Source organism: Schistocerca serialis, chromosome 1, assembly GCF_023864345.2.
Source record: "Schistocerca serialis cubense isolate TAMUIC-IGC-003099 chromosome 1, iqSchSeri2.2, whole genome shotgun sequence".
In the NCBI taxonomy this organism is placed as follows: domain Eukaryota; kingdom Metazoa; phylum Arthropoda; class Insecta; order Orthoptera; family Acrididae; genus Schistocerca; species Schistocerca serialis.
Genome location: NC_064638.1, coordinates 432,141,978 through 432,157,510, shown reverse-complemented (window position 1 = coordinate 432,157,510; position 15,533 = coordinate 432,141,978). Strand labels below are relative to the sequence as shown.

General features: G+C 41.2%; 1 protein-coding gene across 3 annotated transcripts in view; it reads right to left on the bottom strand.

The window, feature by feature from the left end:
• LOC126472549 (uncharacterized) overlaps nt 1–11,315 on the bottom strand; it is a 202,802-nt gene extending 191,487 nt beyond the window's left edge. For 2 of the 3 annotated variants that reach the window (XR_007586415.1, XM_050099941.1), the window contains exon 1: nt 11,169–11,315. Coding sequence is in view for 1 of the 3 variants with exons in the window: in XM_050099941.1 (XP_049955898.1) it covers nt 11,169–11,223 (55 nt within the window). In the remaining 2 variants the exon portion in view is untranslated. The remainder of the gene's footprint in view (nt 1–11,168) is intronic. The other variant, XM_050099942.1, reaches the window with a different exon arrangement.
• Between the last annotated feature and the right edge of the window lie 4,218 nt (nt 11,316–15,533).

The window sequence follows — 15,533 nt, the reverse complement described above, 5'->3', positions numbered from 1 at the left end:
TACATGTGTCCCTCATGATGAACCTGTTGATGCAAATGAAGCCATGTGCGAAGGTGACTTTTTTCAGTTCATTTTTGATACAGCGACATGTTCACTAAGCAACTTTTTTTTAAAAAAAATCCCTGAAACTTGTTGTGAAAAGCTTCCATTGTATTTAAAAGCGCTGTTTTGAGACAGCAATATTCAATATCACGATTATTTTTTTGGCAATGTTTCAACAGGCTTCGAAAGTGAATCAAAGATTCTCTTTCACTATCTCGAGCAAAAAAGAGATGATTTATTTTCGAACGAAATAAATTCTTCTAACGTCGAAAAAATTATGTTTCCTTTCTCCTATAACTTACTGCGACATAACGTCTACTACGAAGTAGGATTTTTGGATCCACTGATCGTTCGTTCTGGATCGTGGACAGATTTCTAATGGAAAAATGCTTTAATTTATGTTAATAAGGAAGCGAAACGTTTCAAAACGTTTCCTCTATACGATCAAAGTATCTTATTATGCTTGAGAAGAGTACGTACTCACTCTCCATTTCAACTAAACAGACTTGAAACTGGCGATGATCAGGAGCTTTAGCGCTATAACGTGCGCCCACATGTGGTGTTTATGGAAGAGCCACAGACAAGGAGCTGAAGAGCCTCATGTGGCTCGCGAGCCGCGGTTTGCCGACCAGTGACGTAACGCATTAGGGAATGCGGCAGTTCTTGCAAAGAATATGCATAAGATTAAATATGTCACAGTACGGAAGGGAGTAGTTGATTCGGATAACTACTTAACACAAAACAGAATTACGTTCCTACCAAATAGACCAGATCTAATGAAAATCAATTTCCAAAGTTGATACAGATTGCTTGAAGAACAACTCCGAGGCTTTCGCTTGTGACACGAGAACAAGATCCCAAGGAGTAGCCAGACCTCCGCGGCACATTACCCAGGCACACGAGTATTACAGACAGTCATGAAACTACACTCCTGGAAATTGAAATAAGAACACCGTGAATTCATTGTCCCAGGAAGGGGAAACTTTATTGACACATTCCTGGGGTCAGATACATCACATGATCACACTGACAGAACCACAGGCACATAGACACAGGCAACAGAGCCTGCACAATGTCGGCACTAGTACAGTGTATATCCACCTTTCGCAGCAATGCAGGCTGCTACTCTCCCATGGAGACGATCGTAGAGATGCTGGATGTAGTCCTGTGGAACGGCTTGCCATACCATTTCCACCTGGCGCCTCAGTTGGACCAGCGTTCGTGCTGGACGTGCAGACCGCGTGAGACGACGCTTCATCCAGTCCCAAACATGCTCAATGGGGGACAGATCCGGAGATCTTGCTGGCCAGGGTAGTTGACTTACACCTTCTAGAGCACGTTGGGTGGCACGGGATACATGCGGACGTGCATTGTCCTGTTGGAACAGCAAGTTCCCTTGCCGGTCTAGGAATGGTAGAACGATGGGTTCGATGACGGTTTGGATGTACCGTGCACTATTCAGTGTCCTCTCGACGATCCCCAGTGGTGTACGGCCAGTATAGGAGATCGCTCCCCACACCATGATGCCGGGTGTTGGCCCTGTGTGCCTCGGTCGTATGCAGTCCTGATTGTGGCGCTCACCTGCACGGCGCCAAACTCGCATACGACCATCATTGGCACCAAGGCAGAAGCGACTCTCATCGCTGAAGACGACACGTCTCCATTCGTCCCTCCATTCACGCCTGTCGCGACACCACTGGAGGCGGGCTGCAGGATGTTGGGGCGTGAGCGGAAGACGGCCTAACGGTGTGTGGGACCATAGCCCAGCTTCATGGAGACGATTGCGAATGGTCCTCGCCGATACCCCAGGAGCAACAGTGTCCCTAATTTGCTGGGAAGTGGCGGTGCGGCCCCCTACGGCACTGCGTAGGATCCTACGGTCTTGGCGTGCATCCGTGCGTCGCTGCGGTCCGGTCCCAGGTCGACGGGCACGTGCACCTTCCGCCGACCACTGGCGACAACAACGATGTACTGTGGAGACCTCACGCCCCACGTGTTGAGCAATTCGGCGGTACGTCCACCCGGCCTCCCGCATGCCCACTATACGCCCTCGCTCAAAGTCCGTCAACTGCACATACGGTTCACGTCCACGCTGTCGCGGCATGCTACCAGTGTTAAAGACTGCGATGGAGCTCCGTATGCCACGGCAAACTGGCTGACACTGACGGCGGCGGTGCACCAATGCTGCGCAGCTAGCGCCATTCGACGGCCAACACCGCGGTTCCTGGTGTGTCCGCTGTGCCGTGCGTGTGATCATTGCTTGTACAGCCCTCTCGCAGTGTCCGGAGCAAGTATGGTGGGTCTGACACACCGGTGTCAATGTGTTCTTTTTTCCATTTCCAGGAGTGTAGGATAGCCAGCCAGGAAATGTAAACACAGGTGGTGGTGATGAAGTTGTCAATAAGTGGATCAAAGAATGGGATCCTTGGAATGAATATCAAACAGCTGAAAGATGCGAGTCCTCACTGAAGATACAAAACTCACCTCAAAAAGAATCCGCCACAAGAAACGTGCCTACGACAAACGCAGGCTCACAGAAACAGAGCAGGATTTCCAGAAAAACAACACCCGATGTTTCTACAAGACATTACGTGAGGATTTGTTTCGGTATAAACCACCAACATTGTGTTTTCGCCAAATTAATGGAAAACTAGAGGCAAACAATAAAGTGAATTGTATGATAGTTGTTGACTACTTTCAAAATTTATTGAACTGCGATGCTCTAGTGGAAAGATTGCATTTTAGAAACCTTTAACAAACCCAGGCCATCATCCTCCAACAATTCAAGAAACAAGAGAGACAATTCAGCCACTCAAGAATAACAAAGTGCCAGGAGAGGATGGCATAACCGATGCGAGGTTTAAAATAGGAAGAGATTACCTCATACGAAGGATTCATACCCTCTAAGCAAAAATATGGAAAACTGAAAGGATTCTAAAGGACTGGAAGAAAGCTATTATATATCCGTTGCACAAAAAGGGTGATGGAGCAGATCCCAACAACTAGAGGCCTATCTCCTCTGTCAGGTTCTAACCAAAGCTCTCCGAAACAGATTTAAATAGCAAATATATCGTTTGGTTGGTGAACATCAAGCGGACTTCAGAAGAACCACATCATGTGCTGAGGAGATCTGGTGTCTGAAGACAAATTAAGGATGTGTTGAAGTATCAACACATTACATCGCGTCTGTGGGCTTCAAGAGGGCGTATGACCACGTTGACAGGAGGAGGGAGACGGAGATTAGTGTTTAACGACCAGTCGAGAACGAGGTCTTTAGAAATGGCGCACAAGCTCAGATTTGGGAAGGATGAGGAAGGAAATTGGCCATCCGAGCATTTGCCTGAAACGATTTAGTGAAACCACGGAAAATCTAAATCAGGATGCCCGGACGCGGGTTTGAACCATAATCCTCCCGAATGCATGTCCTGTGATCTAAGCACTGTGCCACCTCGCTCAATCCGTTGCCGACAGCCAAACCGTTTTGGACACTTCAGAAGAGCTCAGGGTAGACAGGTAGACCAGATAACTAATCTACCGGATTCTCACAGACAAAATATCTCAAGCGAAGTTGCTTGGTGAAATATCTGATTCTTCTGAAGTACGTACAGGAGTTCGATAGGAGATGACGTCTCCCCGCTTCTGTTCAACATTTTATTAGACAAAGTCGTCAGAGAATGGGGGAAATAAATCAAAGTTATAAATATCGGGAATCAAACCGAAGATTTAGCTACGTTCACTAAGACTAATGGGGAAATCAAGTACGCCATAGATACGTTAGACGAGGTAGCATCAAAGACAGGCCTCCAAATATCATTTAAGAGAACTTATTTGACGGAAAATTTACATTAAAATGTCATAAGATTTTCACTACAAATGAGATACGGGACGATTTCATATATGTCTTCTGTTAACTGTCTCGAAGAAATCACTGTACAATCTTGGGTAGACAGTGAAGTCAATTTAAAAATAACCAACAGACTTCAGAAAACGTACAGAATAACATGGAATCACTAAAATAAAATAGTGATAATCTGTAATGCGAAACTTCAGACAGTTGTCAGACAGACAGTTGTCCTGCCTGAAGCACCATATGTCTCACAAACTACAACTCTAGGAGACCATTCGAAAATTGATGAAACTGCAAAGGAGGTGCGAAAAATTCTAAGAAAAAGTTGTTGTCTTTCTAATGTAAATTGCAAGTGGATTAAAAGAAAAACTACAGACTTAAACACAGTAATAGATGGGCTCACTGATGCAATACCTAGATGCTTGAAGTTCTGTGTTCACATCTACAGAATGGACAACACTAGATTAACAAAAAACTGCTTAATATAATAAATTTAAAAACGATGAAAATCACTTGTTTAGAAGAAGTTAGGCAGGACTTACGATAAATGAATGTCACAGTAGATACCAACAAAGAAAGCAGAGCCTTTAGAATCCTAGTTGCGAGTCACGCAACTGCAGAGAAAGCTTAGAAAACATTGGAAAACAGTGGACAGAGGAACGCTAAAAACAACACAGCGAATTCAGGATATTTTGGGAAGAGAAGAAGAAAAAGAAGCTGCCAGACCAAGCCAACAAGTTCAAACGCGCCCTTTAACTGGACATAACGACGAAAGAAGAAAAATACTTTCAGTTAGACACGTAACCAGCAACTGGATGACAGTTGGACCTAGCAAATTTATTGGTTGAATCCAGTGCACGACAAAAAACCAAGACAGTGCCCTAGTGGAAGGTGAGGAGGTGACTTTAAAGAACATGGACGAGCAAAACAGATATGTAAGAGCGAAGATTGTAGACTTCGAGTAGTCTGGAAGAGATCTTTCGTTTTAGCACTGTAACGCAAATGGCTGATTATGATGGTGGCGGTGTTCGTGAAATAGGTTAACAGATGTAGATCAGAGTTGCGGAAACACTTCACTTGTGCATATCATTCCTGATCTTGGATAGCTTCAATCTGATTAACACCCATGGTAAGCCATATGCTGCATGGGGCTATAGCGTAACGACCTCATTTCTTGCGTCATTTTCTATACGTTAAGGCGTACTATACCCGAATAAAGAGCATGCATTTTCTCTGTCTCGCACTTTACAATTCTAGCTCGACTGCACAAGGTGTAGTTAACTTCTAGTACTGTTATTTCCTGTTCTGATTTTTCTCTTTACCTGAGACAGACAGACAGACAAACAGATGGATAGAGAGTTTCGCAACTAAGCGGAGCTTCCCATTGCTGCAGAAAATAAAGTGACCCAGGAGTGGCCCCGGGGAAGGGGTAGAGGACGTTCTTATCTTCGTTCGCACCAGGCGAACATGGATGAAGCGGGTGTCAAACGCTCATGAATTATGATATTGCACGGATTGTTTACTCAGCGAGAGATAATAAATGATTGTGTTATCTCGCAGCAAATACGGCATCTGCAGCATCCCCAAATACTGTTCCTTACGCCCTATAGTACTCCATTTGACTTAATACAGCTCAGTCAGTGTTACTCATGACTGTGACTGAGTCTTTTCTGCTTTCATCCGAAATATACATTAACAGCATCATGCTGTTCTTTTCAAAAGTTATAAAAACTATTGGAATTTCGTTCCTATGTTCACATTTTCTCCAAGTTGTATGCCGCGATATATTCTCTCGAGGCACTTAGGTTCCAGAAACATCGTCCAGTACGCCTTAGATAAGTTCGTACCGACTAAGGTCCAAAGCGAGGGGAAAGATCCACCGTGGTATAACAATCATGTACGAAAGGTACTACGGAAACAAAGAAAGCTTCATCATAGGTTTAAGAGTAGTCGAATCATAGCTGATAAGGAAAAGCTGAACGAAGCGAAAAAGAGCGTAAAGAGAGCAATGAGAGAAGCATTCAACGAATTCGAACATAAAACATTGGCAAACAATCTAAACAAGAACCCTAAAAAGTTTTGGTCATATGTAAAATCGGTAAGCGGATCTAAATCCCCTATTCAGTCACTCGTTGACCACGATGACACCGAAACAGAGGACGACCGAAGAAAGGCAGAAATACTGAATTCAGTGTTCCGAAACTGTTTCACTGCGGAAAATCGTAACACGGTCCCTGACTTCAGCCGTCGCACGGACGCCAAAATGGAAAATATTGAAATAAACGATATCGGAATTGAAAAACAACTGCTATCACTTAGTAGCGGAAAAGCATCCGGACCAGACGAGATACCCTTAAGATTCTACAGTGATTATGCTAAAGAACTTGCCCCCTTTCTATCAGCAATTTATCGTAGATCGCTGGAAGAACGTAAAGTACCTAGCGACTGGAAGAAAGCGCAGGTCGTTCCCATTTTCAAGAAGGGTCATAAATCAGATGCGAATAATTATAGGCCTATTTCGCTTACGTCAATCTGTTGTAGAATAATGGAACATGTTTTGTGTTCTCGTATTATGACGTTCTTAGATAATACAAATCTCCTTCATCATAACCAACATGGATTCCGCAAACAGAGATCATGTGAAACTCAGCTCGCCCTATTTCCCCAAGAAATTCACAGTGCCGTAGACACTGGCGAGCAGATTGATGCCGTATTCCTGGACTTCAGGAAGGCATTTGATACGGTTCCGCACTTACGTTTAGTGAAAAAAATACGAGCTTACGGAATATCGGACCAGGTTTGTGATTGGATTCAGGATTTCCTAGAAGAAAGAACACAACATGTCATTCTTAACGGTTCAAAATCTGCAGATGTAGAGGTAATTTCGGGAGTACCGCAGGGAAGCGTGATAGGACCTTTATTGTTTACAATATACATAAATGACTTAGTTGACAACATCGGTAGCTCCGTGAGGCTATTTGCAAATGACACGGTTGTCTACAAGAAAGTAGCAACATCAGAAGACTCGTACGTACTCCAGGAGGACCTGCAGAGGATTAATGCATGGTGCGACAGCTGGCAGCTTTCCCTAAACGTAGATAAATGTAATATAATGCGCATACATAGGGGCAGAAATCCATTCCAGTACGATTATGCCATAGGTGGTAAATCATTGGAAGTGGTAACGACCGTAAAATACTTAGGAGTTACTATCCGGAGCGATCTGTAGTGGAATGATCACATAAAACAAATAGTGGGAAAAGCAGGCGTCAGGTTGAGATTCATAGGAAGAATTCTAAGAAAATGTGACTCATCGACGAAAGAAGTAGCTTACAAAACGCTTGTTCGTCCGATTCTTGAGTATTGCTCATCAGTATGGGACCCTTACCAGGTTGGATTAATAGAAGAGATAGACATGATCCAGCGAAAAGCAGCGCGATTCGTCATGGGGACATTTAGTCAGCGCGAGAGCGTTACGGAGATGCTGAACAAGCTCCAGTGGCGGACACTTCAAGAAAGGCGTTACGCAATACGGAGAGGTTTATTATCGAAATTACGAGAGAGCACATTCCGGGAAGAGATGGGCAACATATTACTACCGCCCACATATATCTCGCGTAATGATCACAACGAAAAGATCCGAGAAATTAGAGCAAATACGGAGACTTACAAGCAGTCGTTCTTCCCACGCACAATTCGTGAATGGAACAGGGAAGGGGGGATCAGATAGTGGTACAATAAGTACCCTCCGCCACACACCGTAAGGTGGCTCGCGGAGTATAGATGTAGATGTAGATGTATGTGCCCGTGGATGTCTGATGAGGAAAGCTCGGTAGGTATATTCAGCTGTCCACTGACAGTTTTTTGAGGTTTTGGGAAGGACGCCAGTGCTGGTCTGTGAGGATTATGCGGAACAGTTTGATTCGAAACGCCTCAAGAAGTGCATGTTCTTGCATCTTCTGATCAGGGCTATGTCGGGTTGTGGGGAGACCAAAAACAGTTTTCGCAGGTTCTGTTTGATACTTTCAAATAGCGTAGAAAGACGTAATCCAACTCACCAATCAACATTTACTGTAATGTTCTCTTAAGAGTTGTTCTAGCAATGCAACCATTTAGTCTACAGCCATTACAATGTATGTAATTTATTTGATCTCGTGTACACACGTTGCAGGAAATTCCTTTCTTTGTTCATCATTCTGGCCATGTCTAAATATATACCTGATTACAAACGGGGGTCACAGAGACGACCGAACGAGATTTCTGCAGTTCTCGTTCTCTCAAAAATTCGGCCAAATGTAGACTAAATACCAAACCAGGGTTGGATAAGACAAACGCATGGTGGGCACTGGACTAAATAAATCCGTCGAACTGGCGCCTGATAAACTTTCAATTCTACCCACTACTGAACAAGAAACTGTTGTCTCTTAAAAGGTCTTTACCATACGTCTTTTCACCAGTTACGATACTGAATATACATTTTAACCACCTGGAGATAAACGTGTCAAGCATTTGCTCACAGAATTTTAAATCACTAAACCTTCTGTTCCTGCCAATATCCACCACTTCCCGACTTGTAATGCCCTAGAAACAGGTGTCGGTCCAAACCCAGGCGTATACCGAGCGCGTCATTAAGCGCAACGGAGTCCCAGATGTTGAGCACCCAAAACCCCAATCAGCAATAACATCCGATTTCAAAAAGCGTTTTCTGTGATCGCATCAACCACTGTCTTTCAGGACATGGCACAAGGATGCATCTCTAATCGCGCTTGTGTGTCGATAGTGGGTTTTATCGCCACGCCAGATGAGGTAAAGTCAACACAAGACACGATGCGTTGTGAAACAGCAACACGCTAAATTATCAAGAAATTGATGCAAACCACAGAACTGTGGGAAATTACTAACGGATATAGTTTCTGTTCATTACATATATGGTCAATCCATACCAAGTGGTCCAGCACTGGTTGCTTGAACATCTCAGAAAAAAATTTATATTTGCTTGGTGAATTCCCCAATGTTTAGTAGTCACAAAAATATATTTTTTAAAAAAATTACTGTATATTATTTTGAAATGGCGGCCATATTTGCTCCAGGCCCCATGTGCTTTTTCGTATTTGCAAGCATCTACATTTTTTACAATTATTCAGTAGTGGGTTGTCCTAAGCCTTTCAGATAAAATACATTTAGTACAACACACTCTGGGCTACAAATTAACACCATTATCGCTTAGCTGAATATATTCTTTAACATATTTTTAATAGTTCAAAGTTACGAGCCACAAATTAAAAGAACTCAATTTTTGAACAGTAGTTTTCCAAAGAAAGATTAATTTCTCAGCTTTAATATTTTTTCTGCTATTGCACTGCATAGTATAGTTACTTTTTATAGAGTATTAATGGTTAGCAGCTTACACTTAAAAAAAACACACTATTTAAAAAATGGATTTTTTTAACGTTTTTTAACATCTGCGATATGTAGGCTTAGGAATAAAATATATCAGTTATTTATAAAAAATAACTATACTATACAGTGTAATAGTAGAAAAAATATTAAAGCTGAGAAGTTAATCTTTCTTTGGAAGACAACTGTTCAAAAATTGAGTTTTTTTAATTAGTGGCTGATAACCTTGAACTATTAAAATATGTTAAAGAATACATTCAGCTTAGTGATAATGATGTTAATTTGTAGCCCAGACTGTGCTGAACTAAATGCATTTTATCTGAAAGGCTTAGAACAATTAACTACTTCATAACTGACCCTATAACAATTACTGAGCGGATAACCATCAATGCTCCGAAATAAGTTTTTTGAGTCACCTGTAAAATTTAGTTCTTGTGGCATGATACGTCTCGAAGCTGACCAACACTTATTTGTATAAAAAATAAATGGGGATTTAATAATCTTGTGGTCCCCCCACCCCCCCTCACGACGGACAAATTTCTGCGGACGCCCATGGTAGTACTAAGAGAGCAAATGTACTTTAGAGAGTGTTGATTAGGAGGTGATACTAGATCTTACGAATAAAAGAAATACCAATTGTATCCTGCTGTATTGCCAGAGTGATAAAAGCCGAGAGTTTGTATATGACAAATCCTGGAAAACAGAAGGTTCAAAAAATGGTTCAAATGGCTCTGAGCACTATGGGACTTAACTTCTGAGGTCATCAGTCCCCTAGAACTTAGAACTACTTAAACCTAACTAACCTAAGGACAGCACACACATCCATGACCGAGGCAGGATTTGAACCTGCGACCGTAGCGGTCGCACGGTTCCAGACTAGCGCCTAGAACCGCTCGGCCACTATGGCCGGCCAAAAACAGAGGGTCTGTGAAAACTGCGACCATGGTAAAATCAGAAACTGATTGCCGGCTGTCACATTGTGATAACACACGATTCTTGATGACAAACATGACGCATATACCAACACGAAAAACCGTCTATACATTGTTTCAACGTTAGAGCAGCTGCAATTGTTGCGCGGAATCAAGCACAGTAACAGTATACACTCTTTAGTGCGGGCTTCACGATGATTCGCTGAGTTTAAATGTAAGGACGCGTGTGTACATCTTATGAAAATGACTTCATAGTGCATTCTAAATGAGATTTTACAGCTTCGCTTTTAACTTCTGTAATCCTTTATGGAACCCAGTTAAATGTAGCAAATGAATATGTGTTTGGAGAGAGACCAGCGTGCGTGGGTCTCAGAATGGGAAAAGAAATCAGCTGTTTGCTTTCCAGAGTAATCATTTTCTTTGAGCTACTGAAGGAAACCACGGGCGAGCCATCTAAGAAACACATTTTCAGCTGCAAGATCGTCACAATTATTTGATCGAGTCTTTCAACTAGTCTAGTTGTAGGGGTGTGAACACTCTTAGTAGATTTCAGTAACTTTCTGTCCATATTTTTTGTAATCATTGACGCTACGAAAAATTGTTTATTTTCTTATTTTTATGACAGAATTTTAGTGTCTGCTAAAACTCTTGCTTTGAGGAATCCTGTTTGCAACTTTTAAAATGAGCTACTCGCACGATAGGTTTCTTTATTTTTCTTATTTTAACGTCACGTACGCTGAAACTGTACGAGACATGTAGATATATCTGTTATTTTGCTTTCTTGCAATATATTGACTCTAAACTTGTACTTCGACGTTTGCGTTGGACTCGGGTGTTCCGAATATTATTAACTTGCGGGTGAGATCACCGACTCACGCGAACGCTTTACATATGGCAAACGAATTGTAAGTAAGAGAAAGAACGTTATTATTCAAGAGTGCTGTACTCACCTAGGTGAGCGAGGTCGATTATAGGAATCTCTGATCTCGACAGCAATGTCTCCATTCTGCTTGACAGTGAGCGACTAAAGGCATAACATACCAGTCTACTTGATACTCGGCGAGCTCATATCCGCGGGACTGCAAACTGTTGACGCCACCGCCAGGGGCGCTCTATGACAGACACATTTCGATTAGTTTATGCCGATACCACCAGAGGTGTATACAATTGACAGTTATTCTTGCAGCAGTTATTTAATTCATTTACGGCTAAAAATTACCAGATTAATGTAGTTTCCATTTGGGGAACTCTAGGTCTTACATCGAAATAGTACAATTGTTTTTGCACTGTATCAGGTTCCAGGAAGGAATTGAAATCTTCCTGCTTTTAATCACCCCTCTCTCCTAATATTATTATTATTTTAATGCAATCAGCACGTTTGTAACACATAGACATCATAAGGAACTTACACAAATACGTGATGAAATCATATATTTTACTGTTAACTGATTTGGCATTTAATATATGCCATGACATTTTTATATTTTTTAAGTTGTTTTGGGTAAGCAATGTACATCCAGTTATTCTCAATTGAAATTCCCCATGTTATATCACCTCATGCTTAATGACCACAACAGTTTGTGGCGTATAATATGAGAAAAACGATAGGCTATCTTTGACAGAATCACATTTTGTAGTATTTTTCTCCATTGCTCTATCACTACAATTTTACCCCATAGTTGTTGTCTGTGTGTGTGGGAAAGAAGTCACGTAATAGCTAGAATACAAATGAGCTATTTGGAGCACATGTTTCATCAGTGTTCAATGTTTTATGATGCCACATACTCCAATTAAATAGTAGCAGATATCAAACATTTATATAACAGCATCACTTCTGGAAGTATGGCTAGTATCTTCATGGATATCACATGATTTTGTGATAAAAATTCTGCTTATATCTTTTGGGTTTTTATCAAATATAATTCTTCTCTCAGCACACCATATAGAAAACTATCTCCTTGACATAAACCTGTGAAGTAAGGACGCTATAATGCGACAGAAATGGCCCTGTCATGCCTAATAGCAAGAGGAAATTCTGTCCTTTTTGGGACTTGAAAAAATTTGTTCTCAGTGAGCAATTGGAAACCTAAGTAGCTCATAATAATGTTTTCCTGCAAGCTTAATGTTTGAACTCATATGCTGATTATTTTTGGCAATCCATTAAATAATATTACCAATATACAGTTATTGATAAGAAGTAACTAATCTTAAATCTGATAAGAAATTGCACAGGAGGAGTTAAAACAGTTGTGAGCAGCAATTTATACTTGTACCGGCAGAGTCAAATCATAACTGGATGCATGTCAGGCCTTCCAAATCAGTGAAAATATTCAGGAGGTACTGCTTCTGTCCACACATCTCAAATAGCTGCTGTGTTTTTAGTTTCACAAGAGCAGTAGCTGTCTGAGATGTCCAGACAGAAGTTATCACACTTTCAGTGCCTGATGAATGTTTTCATTTTCATTTCATCCAGCAAAGTGCACAAACAAGTTATTGAAACCAGAAGCATTTTGTCAGTAGGCCTACAGGGCATAAGACACTAGTTACAACTTATACTACTTAGTACTGGGAGAGAAATAATAGAATTGATACCAGACACTGCTGTAGTTGCAATCCACACACTTCCAGCAGAGCAATAAATATGTCAAAACACTGAGTAAATTGGTGTGTGTCCCTATTCCAATCTAAGACTTGCACTTACAAGGGTATCCCTAGCACATTTAGGGCAACAGCAGATTGAAATAATACACAACTGAAAGAAATATATGGGGGAGGATCGAAAAGCACTACATGCCCAAAACCAACCAGATGTCTATGGAGTGGAAACATGCTGCTTCCCCAGTATAAAAAAATTCAAAGTGACTCACTCTGCTGGGAAAGTGCTTGTGACAGTGTTTTAGAATATGTATGGTGTGTTATTGGTTGACTTTGCTGAACACAGGCCACTGAATGCTGCAGCCTATATCAAAACTGTGGTTAAGTTGCATTAAAACTTTGGTTAAGTTGCATTGTGCCCTTTATGACAAAAGCCACAACATTAATGCTGATGGTGTCAGATTCCTTCATGACATGCTCACCTCCATGTTGCTGCTACTGTCATGAGAAAATCACCAAATCAGGATGGGAGATGATCCAGTATCCACCACACACTCTGGACCTTTCACCATAAGACTTTCATCTGTTTTGTCCCATGGAGAAATTCATGGATGGCCAACATATGCAGAAGTGAAATCAATAGTCCGCAGATGGCTATACTCCAACCAAATAGACTTCTACAAATATGGCATATTGAAACTGGTACCATGATGAGAGAAATGTGTTGACAACATTGGTGAATATGTAGAACAGTAGATAAAAGGCTTAAGCTGTTTCTTTTTCTTTTTTTTCTTTTTTTTTTATCTATTAAAATTTTTGGTAGTAAAATTATTGTGCATTTCTTTCTGATCTTCCCTCAAATCTTGGCAAATAAGGTGAGCCATTACTGGAAATTAAAATTGTTGGGCCACTGTTTGTGTTCCCTTCACTTGAATGCAAACATTCATTACAAGTTCTGTGCAGGTTAAGAATTCAGAACATAACAAAAGCTTCTGTCCAGTTGCAAATACAAAAGATGAAAACTGTGAAATATTGCAAGACTTTGTGTAGGCCCAAGACCACTCTAATCCCTTGAGAAATCCAGCTAGACAACGAACACAGCGTTTGCAGCATAGGTTGTCAACAGGTAGGTAGCTGGTACATATCTGGTAGACAGAAGTAGCTTATTAATACATCCAAGAACCAGAATAATACCAAGTGATGAGAGGCAAACTTCTAATTTGTTTTTTGGAGGGAGCAGCAGCACCAGGACTGGATGTGATGGCCTGGAAATCTGCTTATGAACCAGTGCTGGTAGGATAATTACATCCAATGAAGGCTGAGGTGAAAATGGTGATGTACTGCTGTAAAGAGTCTGCATCTGAATAAATGTGTTTACCTTGAATGCCAAGGCTGTATGAGTGGGAAAGTTTCACCTGGAAAGAATGGTAACTGTCAAAATGCAAGTACTGCTGTTTGTTAGTAGGTTTAATGTGAACACAAGCATGTAGCTGACCTTCAGTGAAGATGAGATCAATGTCAAGGAAAGTAGCATGGGAGTCTGAATATGACAAGCTGAAATTTAATTGGGAGAATATATTTAAAGAAACCAAGAATTTAAACAGGTGAGCCTCACTATGAGTTCATCTGACAAATATGTCATCAATGTATCTACATCCTTACAGATCTCAGGAAAGTTGCTTTCCAGCGACCCTTGCTCTGATGGGTGAACTTGGGATTATGATGAAGGGCCTACTTTGCTGCACATGTAATGTCAACTGGAAATATTACTTTGGAGCCCAATCCCAAAACCATTCCAGCAGCAAACCTGACATTGAAATCTGCCTTGGACAGTTCCTACCACAATCCCAACTTGATCCCCCACCACTAGCTCTAAATCAACCCTTACAAGCCTTCCAAGAATTCTTCACATCCAGCATTGCTTCACTGCCCTTCCTCAGGTCCCTACAACATGACACCAACCTGTCCTCTGCAGAACTCCAGGCTCTTTGTTCCCTAAAAACTGATGACTCCATCATTATTGATCATTTTGTGTGTGTATAGACCTCCTAGTGGTAGTGTGGACACTTTTTTCAATAAATTAACAGAAGTTCTAGATAAAGTCTCAAGTACAAAGGTCAACATAATTCTGTGTGGGGACATTAAAATCAACACTAATATAAATGAATCCAGCAGCACCTTCAAAAACATCCATCAAAGTTTTGGCATGTCCCTATTGGTCAGTAGCGCAACAAGGGTTACCACAACGACTGCATCAGTAACTGATCATGTGGCCACAAATATGGACAAGGAAAAATGTGATGTAGCTGTAAAAGATCTCAGACTATCAGACCATCTCTGTGAAATAACAACAGTAAAATCAGGTATCGAATCATTCCCTAAACTACAAGCCTACAAACGACATCTATCAGAAATCAAAAAAAAAGATTTTTCAAAAGAACTAGAAAAACAAAGCTGGGATGAAGTGTGTAAGGAATGCAATGTGAATATGAAATTCTCTAAATTCTCCACGTTGTTTAAATTGAACTCTGAAAAGGCATTTCCAAAAGTTTGCATGTCTGTATCACCATCTCATAAAAACAGGTGAATAACAGCAGATATTAAGAAGTCCTCCCAAACACTTAAACACCTCAGTTCTATGAAAAAGATTCACAATGATCCAGAATTCTTAAATTTCTATCATAGATACAAAAAGATCTATAGGAAGGTGCTGATTGCTG